This window comes from Lissotriton vulgaris, chromosome 9, assembly GCF_964263255.1.
Source record: "Lissotriton vulgaris chromosome 9, aLisVul1.2, whole genome shotgun sequence".
Lineage (NCBI taxonomy): Eukaryota > Metazoa > Chordata > Amphibia > Caudata > Salamandridae > Lissotriton > Lissotriton vulgaris.
Window position 1 is genome coordinate 990,385,598 of NC_141697.1, and position 12,434 is coordinate 990,398,031.

The following is a 12,434-nucleotide window of genomic DNA, read 5'->3' on the forward strand; positions in this document are numbered from 1 at the left end:
AGTTTAAAGTGGTAGGGGGTCAGTTTTCAGGACTCAGGGCGGGGGGATTAGGTTGGGGTAGTTTTTAGAGCTTGGGGACAGTTTTTAGGGTGGGGGCAAAGGGATAGTATTAGGTCTCAGGGTAGGGGGGGCTGGGTTGGGGTACTTTACCGATGTAGGGGACAGTTTTTAGGGCTCAGGGCAGGGTGTAGTTTTTAAGGCATAAGTTTTATTTTTAGGGTTCACAGCGGGGCAGGGGAAAAGGGACAGTTTTTAGGGGCAGGAGTATGATCTTTAGCACACATGTCCCTTCACCAATCATGTCTTTACCACAAAATTGTGTGGTAAAGACACAGTCGTGGTAAAGACCGTGTGGTTCAGTCATATGATTGTTCCATCATAAAACCACTTGCCATGTTACATAACATCATAAGGCCCGAGCGCAAGCTTCAGTCCTTTATGCTCCAGTATTATTTTTCCAGCTCGGTATAGTTGCAGCACTCCCAAATCTAATGCAGCGACTCCAGTCTTACTGGTAGTTGCATATTCAGTACTCCGCGCCAAGACAGTTTTTTAATTACTGGATGACTTTTATTGACACTGGTGAAGATACTACGATCTCAGTGTTACTTCCTGAATAGGCCAGTGTTACCTCAGACCAATCAGGACAATGAAGGGCTGACTCTTATGCCCAGCTTATGTCCTATTGCACCGTACTAATGAAGCCTGAGGGAAAACCGATGAAGCAGACTCATTCGCCCACATCATTTGCGCCCTCAGAGTAGCACCCCCAGGCTCATTCTGGCCTGGACCGCTGATTCTCCCATTCTTCCGATATATAAAGATATCCAAAAGAAAGTCAACCTTAAATGGGACTCAGATCTGTGAAAAGTCCAAACCGTTCCCTTCAAGTCCCAGTCACAATTTAACAGGATGTCTCACGAGCACCACAAATCCCTTCACCATCAATTCACCTCTGATATTTAACAACCTGTTTTTTTTCTTTCTGAGATAACCGGTGTGAGCACGGGAGTAAGAGAAGTCACCTTTTCCACAACAACTTCTGCTCACCCGCTGTAAGATGCACAGTCTCTTATGCTTCTACCAACACAGAGGTTGAAAAATTCATATTCCCCTCCATAACTAACAATGGGAGTTGTATCACTGCAAGATTGAGAGGCCGCATAAAGAGGCCCCCTCAGCCAAAGCTCTGCAGGACAGGGGGATGCAAGGAGACACAAGCAGTGCCACGGACAGGGTAGGCCGCACAGCACGATGTTGATGGTAGTACCTTCACCCTGCTCCCAGTGTTGAAGCAGATGGCCATCTGGGATGCACTGTGCTCCTCGAACTCACTTGCCCACCAACAGGTATCTAGGGTGCTTTGAGCAGACTGTGGCTATAGTTCACTGCTCTCCTTAGTACAACCACTGGCTGGGTGTACCGAGCATTGTCCCACCCGCTCTGTGTCTCTCACCCGGAGGGCAGTGAAGTGGGGCCCTATACTGAGCATGCACCTGGGCACCTCCACCTGTAGGCCCAGCCAGACCCAAAGGGACCAAAGTAAAGCTCATCACCACTGGGTATGGGTGCATTCCAGCCAGAGGGAGTCCTCTCCATGGTTCTCCCCAAAGGCCGTAGTGGCCATCTCTCCCGGCCCCAGGATAGACCAGCAAGATGACGAATGGGGTGCATTTCACAAGCTCCAAAGTCTTGCGCCATCTTGGATCGCGGTTGTTCTGCGTCTCTCTCTGCCCAACGGTGTCAAAGGGATCTGAAAGTGCTATCCTAATATTACCAAATGTGACATTCAAAGAGTGAGGTATTTTATATATTAAAATGCAGATTATTCCTACTCTGGGTAGGAAATCATGATTTTAGGAAAGACAGAGACTGATATTTTGAACTCCAGGATGACAATCCTGGAAGAGCTGTTCGACAAGAGAGACAGTGCTATTCATAGACTGAGATTTTAAGGAACCTTTGGTTACTGGGGCTTATATTCTCAAGGAAGATTGTTTTTTTTGGGCACTCTTGCTAATCTCCTGAGGACTATTAGGCTAGCGACTCCGGGCCCTCCGCCATCTTTTCCTATGATTCTCAACTTGACCTGTCACCCACCATGCATTAGAGAGCCATTTCTTCTTTCCAGCCAAGGGGCACTCCCCCCTTGATCACCCTCCATGTCTTGTCTGCAAAGAAAAGTTGACACAGCTCTCTTCCACATCACAATTACTTTCTATGACTCTCGACCTCTAAGGCCACTTGGGCACCAAGAACTTGGCTTTTTATCCCAGGGTTATAGGGATCTCTATCCTGGACACTTCATGGGTCCCCCTTACAAGAATTGCTTTGGGAGTAGCGGCTTTCAAAAGGCCTAGCCCCCCCACGATTTTGACATGATAACTCATTTGTCAAAGACGAGATGGTAGGATCTGGATTCCTCTGAAGGGGAACCCGGAGACTCCCTGCAAGGTTCCTAAAGCTGATGATATCCATACAAATAATCTGCTACTTATTTGGTTTCCTCCAAGGAAAGAGAAGACCTTTCAAACAGCCTATTTGACCCTTTGCCCAGAATGCCTACAATAAAGTTAACGACCTAAACTGTAAAAAGTCTTCTATTTCCAACTCCTATCCCAGACCTACAGATTTCAACTTCTTCCCATTTTTTTCAGTAGCTCCAATTCAACCCATGACCTACTTATCACTTTTTATTGCTCCAATAAGTGCTTCCCTCCAGCCATCTTGGTTAATCTTTCCTATTTTCTCCCACCTTGCTTAGTCCTTTCAGTGTCAGTGCATAATACTGTTGATGATATCTTTGTTTACACTTGTGCCCTCACAGAAACACAAACCTCAACACAACCAAGCACAAATGGTCGGATTGGGATCAAAATTAGGCCCAGGCACCAAACGAAAAAGTGGCCCACACTTTTCCTAAAATGTTGGTAAGTTAGTATCAGGGGGGTTATTTTCCTCTCTCAATTTCCTTTTCTCTTCCCCTCTTTCGTCATTCTTCTCCACGTCTCACGTTCCCTTTTGTTTCCACAATGCGCCCCAAGCTCATTCCATTTTGTTACTCCCCCATCATGTCTATTCCCTCTCTCCTTTGTCATTTTGTCCCAGGCCAGGATGAAAGTTTTTCACAGTAATGTTGTAAAAAAAAAACTATTGTTTAGAGTTGTCAAAAAAGTTTTTTTGCTTAATTTGGTTGTTGGTTATTTTGTTTATTTTCTCTAATTGGAAAACGGGAGCACCCTCGCAGTTTTGAAGATGGAAAGGTGGCAGCAGACACCCAAGGCTCTTCTGTCTGCTGCTGGAGACAAAAGCTGAGACCACCACTTGTAATCAGACTCCTTGCACAACCCCCTTTCATTCCACCCCCATGTAACATTAGTGCTAGCTGTGATGCTCAAAAACTGCATTGCTACTCCCTGAGGCCTCATTGTCGCGCTCAGTGACTCAGGATGGGAGGAGACCCACCACATGCTGTGCATGTTAAGTTTGGCCAATTGTCCTACTCTGCACAACAATGAACCATCACAGGTCTGTACTTGGTCATACTGAGGTCTGGCCTCTGCTCTAGGCCTTCAGCAGCCTTTCGGGTTGTGTATCGAAGACCAAGGTGGTCCAGGTAAATGTTGGGGTTTTATTTGCAATTGAGAAAAAAAAAACGACCCCCCAGCTGGTCTTTACCACAGGCCTTTCGGGCAATGTAAGATTGCCCACCTTGCCAATCTGACCCTGCATGCATAGATTCTGGTGAGGCAACCAAACTCCACTTTGGCTCAAAAGATTTCACAACATTCTGCCACCCATCTTTTAATTTGGACTATCCCCTCTTTCTCCCTGTTTTAATTATTCTTAGCTTATTTGTTGTCAGCATACATCTTTGTTCTTAATGGTGTCTCATAGTGATTTATCTGTCCATCCAATCAAGGCTTAATACAATCTCTAAGTCTGAATCACTGCCATGCTCCCAGAATGCTATAAGGGATTGTTTCAGCACTGTCGTATTTCAGACACATCTATAGAAGAAATTATATGTAATCAAAATTATCCTGGAAAAATATAAAATATAAGCAGCGGGACTACTTTTTAAAAAATTTGATGCCGGAAGTAAATGGGGTTACTGGACTTCAAGAAATTAGGTGCGTCAGGATTCACATTTCCTTGGACTCAGTGGAAATATTATGCCACTGATCTTTTAACTGCATAAGGAGTAATAGTATTGTAGTATTAACCATATTTCAGAGAGAATATAACAGGGCAATAATATATAATCAGCTAGTCACACAGCTAACTAAGCCTGGTTGTCTAATACAGCCTTTTTATAATTTAAGGTATGGTGCAATTAATCCGTTGCTGTGATTATTAGCTGGCACAGCACATTATCGGACGGATTGCACTGGTGCAAATACTAGTCACAATTTGACACACATCTATTGCAATTCACAAACTTATGTTATGACTAGTTGTTAACATTTAGCGAGTTAGAGTGAAGCCTTGCTAAATACGTAATATAGGAAGAACTGCTTTATGTTAACTTCCATAGAGGAAAAGCAATTGTTCTAGTGGAGATGGTCCTACAGAAAGAATTAAGTTGTAATAGCATCTTGCCTTGTAGAAAGGTAGATTAATTTAATTTAGGAATCTATTTTAATTGGTTATTGGTTGGCCATGTTTTTAGTGGGATTGATTAACATTATTTTATTGAATATGTATGTACTTCTTTTTAATGTGTTGCGAGTTGTAATGTATGCATATTCGTTTAAATGAGCATTGAAGTTCTCCAACATTTGCATTGGTCCACCTTATTAACAATAAACTAAACTGATGCCATTCAGACACAGCGAATGTTTGCAATCAGCGAGGATGTAGTCGCTGTCAATTTACTGGTTGCAGTGCATCTGGCAACGACAAATCTCAGAATAAGTTCAGAAGTTATGGGTCTTCCAACTTCTTGACAGCATTGAGGATTTGGGTTCATTGTCCTTCTCCAAATTGTATGATCCCCATTTCTTCCAACTTTTAATCAATTGGGGTTTGTTAGAATGCATGTTAGCATGAATACCCCAAAAAATGGTCTTTGACATTGGTTTGTGCCTGTACAGAAAATAGTTAGTTCTCATTTGGATATGTTCATGGAGACAAAGTCATCTACCGCACCTACCTACTCGAAACGCTAGTTTGAAGACTAGTGGTGCAAGGCAATGAACCATATTGATATATCATATCTAGAGAAAACATCTTTCCATCAGAACATATGTTGAAATGCAACATGGTCCACATTTAGAAAGTGAGGAACGAGGAACCCACCACCAATCAAACAGGAGCCAAGTCTACTTCCAATTAGGCTTTATTTCCAAATCACAATGTTGATCCTTATAGCACTTAACACAGTGCTTTACACAGAAAATATATACTTACACACACATATGCATTTTCAAATATTACAAAAGAACAAGATAAATAGATATAAAATTCTGTTGCTCCTGAATAAATAAATTGTACACATAAATAGAGTTATTACAAGTAAACATGGGCTTTCAAACCAGGCATAGCGATTAGTAGTTTGAGTGCCAAAATTTGTTTTCAGTATATAATTTCCCCCTTTCCCTCTAACCCCCTCCCCCCATCAGATAAACCAGGGAAGCTTTCCTTGATAGCACCTACAGCCCCCTCTCTCAGCTGTCTTACCGAAAAGATTCTGAAATGGTTTTGGGGTGCTATGGGTACAGACACCCTAAAAAGTACAATTCTTCCCATCACCCCACCCTACGAGGAATGTAAAGGGGTATTTGGCAGGCTCGTAATAGCAAAAAAGATCAATCACTCCACCTCAACCCCTCAGTACCTTTCAATCTCTTAATAGAGATGTTCAGACCAACTCCCCTTTCTGTGCCCTCACACTTTCCCACAGAGAAATGGGGAGGGCCAAGTGGGTAAGAGAAGAACTGGGAGGAGTGGTTTGCAAAGGCACTTTTAGATGACAAGGCAATGGCTGGGGGTGTTGGCTGTTTTTACTTATTTTCCTTTATCCTAATCCTTGAAGCCCCCTGGACTGTAACTAGACACATGTGTGGTTTTCGTTAACTAAGGCAAGATTTGGCAAGGTGGTGGACCGTTTGCATAGTTGTGTGACGTGATGCCTCCTTCACCAGCGATCATTCTCCACACCCAAGGATGGGGTCCAGCCCCACCTTTCTTATGGTGTGTGGGGTGTCCCTCACAAAAATGAGTATAGCTCTACCCATTAAATGTACTCTTGCGTCACCTATATCATAGGTGGTGCAAGTGACTAGCCTCCGCACCCACTTCTATTCTACATGCTGCAGTATTCCTTCTTCAAGCCTCAACTGAGCTGCAGTCAGTACACTTGAAGGCTTAACTGCAGAAGTATCACACGGGTGTGGTGTCCTCGCACACAAATGTCTGGTGGACGGTCTTATTTTCTCTGCTGGGATTTTGTAGAATCTAGGGCTGTCTTATTCCAACCAACTTTTGAGGAGAGTTAAACAGCACTTTTGTTCTCTGAAAATGGCCAGGTACACGCTTTGGCAAAACAGGCTGAAGTCAGCGAGAGGATTTGAAGGAGAGGCAAAGGGTGGCTCTTGAAGAAGATTAATGCATTGAATAAGAAATGCCACGGCAGATGCTCTGTAAAAAGCAAATCCACCGTGATCAGCTACATATAAATGAGGTATGGCTACGCCCTTAAAAAAAAACAAAAAAAACACAAAGGACAGCCTCTCCCTCACATTTTTGGTCAAAAATAGAACATGGGCCGCCATTTTACAATGTGATACATTTCCTGAGAGGTTCTTCTCTGAGGAACCTTCTGCAATAACAAACGTTCTATGTGAGCGGAAAGTGGAGCTTACAGGTATATGCTGAAAGTTCCATTCCTTGTCAGCCTATCACAGGCTTCATAAGAATGGGTCTTGAAAGAGAGAATATTGATTTTGGGCGAGGATGTGGATGGGGTAAAGATGTTTGGTAGTCAGAAAATTAAGAGGGTCCATTTAGAATTTGGGCATTCAGTGTACACACCTCAAAAATTGTGCAACTTCGGAACAATCCGAATTATGTGTTTTGTGCATTATACATACGAGTATGCATAGAAGTATTTTTGGTGTGCAAAGTCCAAATAAGGATGCGCCTGAATGTTGCCTTAAATTCCAGAATTTCACCTCCTGTCGATAGGTTTCAGCAAACAGAGAGGACTGCTAAGAGGGTCTTTTCAGATCTTCACATTCGGTTTCCGGCCGTTAAGTACACCGGTCGAGTAGAGAAACGGTCCATGACACATGTGGAAAGGGGGAGGGATTGGACAAAGGTCAATAACAAATATATATTTAACAACATGTTTCACTGAGATTTCTCTTGTGCAAAATAGTTCATGTCCTTTCTTGTGTAATAAAGAATAAATATTTATGCCAGTCTCTCCTTTGAAGGTGCATACGGTTATTGGTCTGACACTGACAGGCGGTTGAAGATTGGGAGGCGTTTGCTGCTAGTAGTAAGGCCACTGCTGGTAAGCTCAAAGACTGGGGAATCTGAGCCGCTCAGACTGCTAGAGCTGCTGTAGCAATCTGGGTCTGACAAGGAGTTGGATGATGGGGTACGATTGAGTCCCTCAAGGCCAAAGAATTGGTGGTTCTGATGGGGGCTGGGCAGTACGCTGGGGGTGCTGGCTGGAGGTGCAGCCCGGCCACAGCGGCATGAACAGCAGGTGGATTCTGTCAGGGAAGTGAGGTGCCGTGGGGGATCCGCATTCAACCGCAGGCTGCTACCATGGCTCCGTGGCTCCACCATGGTCGGCGAGAAGAGGTCACTGGGAGGCGGAGACACAGAGGATGCTCGGGCAAAGGAGTTTGGGTCAGGAATGCCTGGGGGAGGTGAGCTTCTCCTGCCTGGGACCCCAGAGTAGCTGAGACTCTGGCGGAGCTGATGTGGGGGGTCCGTATTCCATGACAAGGAGCTTCCAGTCTCCTGAGGGTAGTGGATAAAGTTGCAGCGTGGTCCATATGGGCACTCCCCATACAGGTAGAACTTGTGGCACAACTCCGTCTTGTACTTAGGATGGCGATTCATCACTCGCAGCTCCTCCAGGCCATGGGCAAACTGGCACTTGGCACCATACTTGCACTTGCCGGTGTCAGTGAAGGTGCGGCACAGTTCCGTCTTGTATCGGTTTGAGAGAACCGGCACAGCCGGCTTCAGTGGTGGAAATCCAGGAGGTGGAGGCACCAGCGACTTCTCCAACCCATATGCACTTAAGGCACTTTCGGTCAGGCTCATAGAACGGTCCGCCCGAAAAGGGCTGCGGATCATAGTGTCCAGCTTGGCACTTATCTTCTGCTCAGTCTCTGGGCTCCAGTGGCTGCCCAGGGACCAGAGCGCGTCACTCAGCTGGTTGGCACTGCCACATTTAGACACAGTGGGGTTGGTGGCACAGCTGGAGTGCCGGCGCTGATAGGCTGCATTGCTCTTCTCCAGGATAAATTCTCGATCATCCAGATTCAGATTTCGCAGGTTCTGTGGAGCAAAGAATATAAAACATGAGATCTTCGGAAAGGGGAGAGCAGAACAACAGATGCACAGAGCTAGGCTTCACATTGAAATGCACACAGCAAACACACAAGGTACAACACCAGGACAAAACCACCAAGACTAACCACCACACTATAACAAGACCATGCAGGCCTCACATCCACACTAGCAAAAATACCAATAGGACTGGGTAAAACATAACTAAAGAGGCCATTCGCTAGGTTTGGTTGGCAAATTAGCAATTGGGTCCCCGCGGTGCACTGCTGTACTAACCCATAAGAACCTATGCTTGCCTGAGGAACTAACAAGTTGGTCGTTAGGGCTGGCCACCAGACTACAGGGGCTCCCAGGCTTCCTACTAGCACAAAGGCAACCAAGCCTTGCACTCACCCTGGACTAAAGACCAGATGTGGTCACAACATCGGTAACTGACCAACCCCACTCCTCGCTATCCGGCTCTAAAACTGGCAAGGGCCATCAGGATTGACTGGCATGCTAGCCGACAATGAACCTAGCCTGTCTGAGTCACAGGATCAGGCTCACTAGTGCTGACTATCACACTGCCACAGCGGGGTCACGATTGGCCACCACACCAGTGCAGGCAGAGACACCTCAAAATCATTTCAGGAGGGGGTGAGATGGAAAAGGTTGCACATCTTGGCCATTTCTCAAGAGCGGGTGGCGCCCTGCGTGCATTCAGATTTAATAATTCTGATTTCGCAAGGACCTCCCTGATTTCCGGTTATCAGATTTCCTGTGAGAAAAAAAGCACTCGCCTTCCTGCTTGGCAGGCCGCCATGTACCAGGAACACATACGACTTATTTTTTTCAAAGGGCAACAATATTTAAAATATGCCCCAAGTTAGTGTGCCCAAGTAAAATCCAGGGCAGCTCACCTCGGCAAGCGTAGCCCGTGCCCCCCCCCCCCCCCCCCCACACCCCCACACCGTGCAGACAGAACAACTTTAAACTACAGCAATTAAACCCAAGTGAATGACGGGAGACCTGGGAGCGACAAGAAAGTGAGCTCGTGGCAAGTGGAAGTTGGACGAGAGCAGCCTGGCGAAGGGCAGTCACAGAGTAGCAGTAGCAGACACACCCAGGCAGGGCGAACTCCGGCCGGCTCAAGACTGACACGTCATGTGTAAAGTTTCAGTGGCGCAGCAAGGCTGCAGTGCGACTTAATGCAAACAAGAACCCCCGGGGTTTTGGCGTTTTAAAAGCTTCTATATTAGGGGGTTGCAAAGGCTCTGCAGATCGCTGCGCCCCGGTGCAACTGAAGCGGAGGCCGCTCGTATGATTTTAGCACTCCGCAAAAGAACTGCGAGTCCGGGGAAGTGGAAGAGACTGGGTCGAGGTGACACGTCGCGTCCATTTTGGACAAGGCCAGACCTCTCAGGAAAGAAGTCCCGGTCCGGGCACATATATACTCTAGATATAAGCATCGTTGGAACTTAATAGTACATTAGACCGTAAAACATTCTGTGGAGTAAGCAGGGGTCGAAGCTGCACGGTGCAGTTGCGCACCTGTTGCCCTGCATGGTCTGCACCGTGCAGCTTTCGTCCTTGCTGGCGGCGCCCCCCTGCCCTTGCGTGTGGGGGTTATCTGTCAGTTTCTCCGTATCACAACCCCAGTTCCCAACCGCACCCCCCGCCCTCTGGCTTACTCAGCACTCTGTTCGAGTCTCAGTATGACAGGATTTCATCAGCTTGAGCAATCATTAAATCAACAAGAAATGCAAGCACCGTCTACGCCCCCACAGCAAACATTTAACTTCAGCCCCCTTCCCAAGCACAGCAGGTAAAGAAATCAAGGCTATCAACCCACAAGTAAACAGCCCGGAAGTCCAATGACAAAGCGCTTTGTTACCCGGGCCGGGCTTCAAGCTGTGCAAAAGCACCAAGAAGAATGGAAGGTTTGGGACAAACAGACCGAGTGGCAGATAAAACAGGAAAGAACGGGTCAAGCGTTGCCACACAAAGGGGACTGGGAGAGAGCAAACAAGAGAGCGGGGGGTGAAACAGAGACAGCAAATTACTTAAGGGGAGAGCTGCGCACAATGCAGAGGAAAATGAAGACCGAACAAACTGTTGGAGGGGTAGAGGGTGGGACGGGGAAAAGGAAAAAAGTTGGGCTTTGAAGAGGAAAGAAAGAGTGGAAAAGTCAGAAACTGGAGACAAAGATTTAGAAGAGACAACCAAAGAGTTGGAGACACATTTGAGAGGGTACGGTTAAGAAAGGTTCAGAAACTAGGGCAAGGGAGAAGGAGGGACAGAAAAGGTGATGGCAAAAACCACACAAAGATAGGGAGGGTACTTGGTTATGTGGGGAGAGGAAGACTGAAAAGGAGAAAAAAAAAGAGAAAGGGGTACGAAATGTCAGAAATAAAAACACCCCGAGTTACACCCACACCCTTAACTTCCGTTCCTGCAACTGCTGCCAAAGTTAGTTTTGAGGGAGCCACGCTAAGCCGCGCCTCTGCGGACACTGGCGAGCAGCGCCTGACGCAGTCGCCTCACAGCCACATTTTATATTTAGACAAATGTATTCTGGCCACCCCTCGACCTTTAATCCAACTGCAAAAAAAAGTATGCGCAAAACTTTTCCAAACTTTTTTGTGCAACAAGTATAAAAATTACACCCGAAGAGGCAAGAAACATAGACTTTGAAGGGACGTCAATCCCTCTGGACTTTTTAACAAGAGTGCTTTAGAAATATTTCCCAGACAGACGTTTTCCAGTGGACTGTGTCGGGGTGGTGACTGCCATCGCTCGTGCCCTCGCTCACAGACAAGAGTGGAGCTGACTTTGTGTCAAGTTTTTGGGTCCAAAATCACACATGGCTTCTGAGCGGGTGCTGTGATCCAATCTATTCACCCAAATGTGTTCACAGAAATGAAAAAAAGTCACGGTAGAGAAGGGTGACGCGGCCCATTCCTCCGCCCGGTTGTAGTAGAGAGCGCAGCTGTTGTTTCCGAGCCCAGAACGCACTCATAACGTAGCCTCTTACCTCAAAGATGGAGTTTATATCCAGCATCATGGAGGACATGTCGGACGTGAGGTGCGGGTCCGGCTCGGGGTGCCTTGTTGGCTCGGGGTGCCTCGTCTTTCCAGAGGACTCCTGTACTCCTGTTTTTTAGGAGCCTGTAAGCCAGCACAAGCTGAAGCCAGCACAGCACCGGGAGGCTTAAATAGGGCAGAGAGGGGCGGGGCCCCGGCTGAGCAGCCTTCTCCTCTTCCCCCGCCCCTCCCTCCCTTCATTCCCTCCCCTCCCCCCGGCCATGCGCGGGTGAGGTCATCCTACATGAAATGTACCGTAAATGAAGAAGGGTGCCGTGCCAAGCAGTCACAACACTGAAGAAAACAGAGAGGGAGGGAGGGGGGAGGCAGGGTATGATCGTTAGAGCGGAGGGTTGGGGAGAGGCAGCCAGGGAAGAGCTGGAGAGGCTGGGGTCAGAAAGGGGTGCCAGCAGAGCGAGGGAAGAAAGGTGGCAGAACAAGGTGTCACGCGGCCACATCAGCAGAGCCGGGATTCAGGCTCTCCTGACAGCCAAGGGAAAGAGTGAATATGAGGTGCGGTTTTCACAGCAAAGAGAGTACGGAACGGGGAATATGGAGCTTAGGGGGCTGACAAAAAAAAACAACAATCAACTAGTGCAGAGAGAGAGTAGCGATAGGTGACAGAAAGAGGTGCCGTGCAGTTAAGACCTATGGGTCTAACCAGCGCTTTATAATCCTTTTGATGTACCTTCTAATGCAACATTCCGCTGGTACCTCCGGGTCTAGATTGCACTATATAACCTTCGCAAATCAAATAAACTAAAAACAGTTTTTCCTGAACGCTAAGACCTGAGCAACATGGTTGATGACCGGTGGAGCTGCTTGACAGCTAATGA

The 12,434-nt window shown here is 46.8% G+C and overlaps 1 protein-coding gene across 1 annotated transcript; it reads right to left on the reverse strand.

Moving 5' to 3' along the window:
- Window positions 1–5,325: 5,325 nt before the first annotated feature.
- Window positions 5,326–11,703, reverse strand: LOC147692687 (mRNA decay activator protein ZFP36-like). Its single transcript, XM_086938865.1, has 2 exons — window positions 11,549–11,703; window positions 5,326–8,523 (listed from the first exon to the last, which is right to left on the reverse strand). The coding sequence occupies exons 1-2, from the start codon at window positions 11,585–11,587 to the stop codon at window positions 7,450–7,452; spliced, it is 1,113 nt and encodes a 370-aa protein (XP_086794991.1). The 5' UTR covers window positions 11,588–11,703; the 3' UTR covers window positions 5,326–7,449.
- Between the last annotated feature and the right edge of the window lie 731 nt (window positions 11,704–12,434).

Bases quoted from the DNA above. Each gene is read 5' to 3' on its own strand.
- LOC147692687 (XM_086938865.1), bottom strand. From the start codon at position 11,587: ATGTCCTCCATGATGCTGGATATAAACTCCATCTTTGAG. The intron at 8,524-11,548 runs GTAAGAGGCTAC...TTTGCTCCACAG, and splicing joins ATATAAACTCCATCTTTGAG to AACCTGCGAAATCTGAATCT.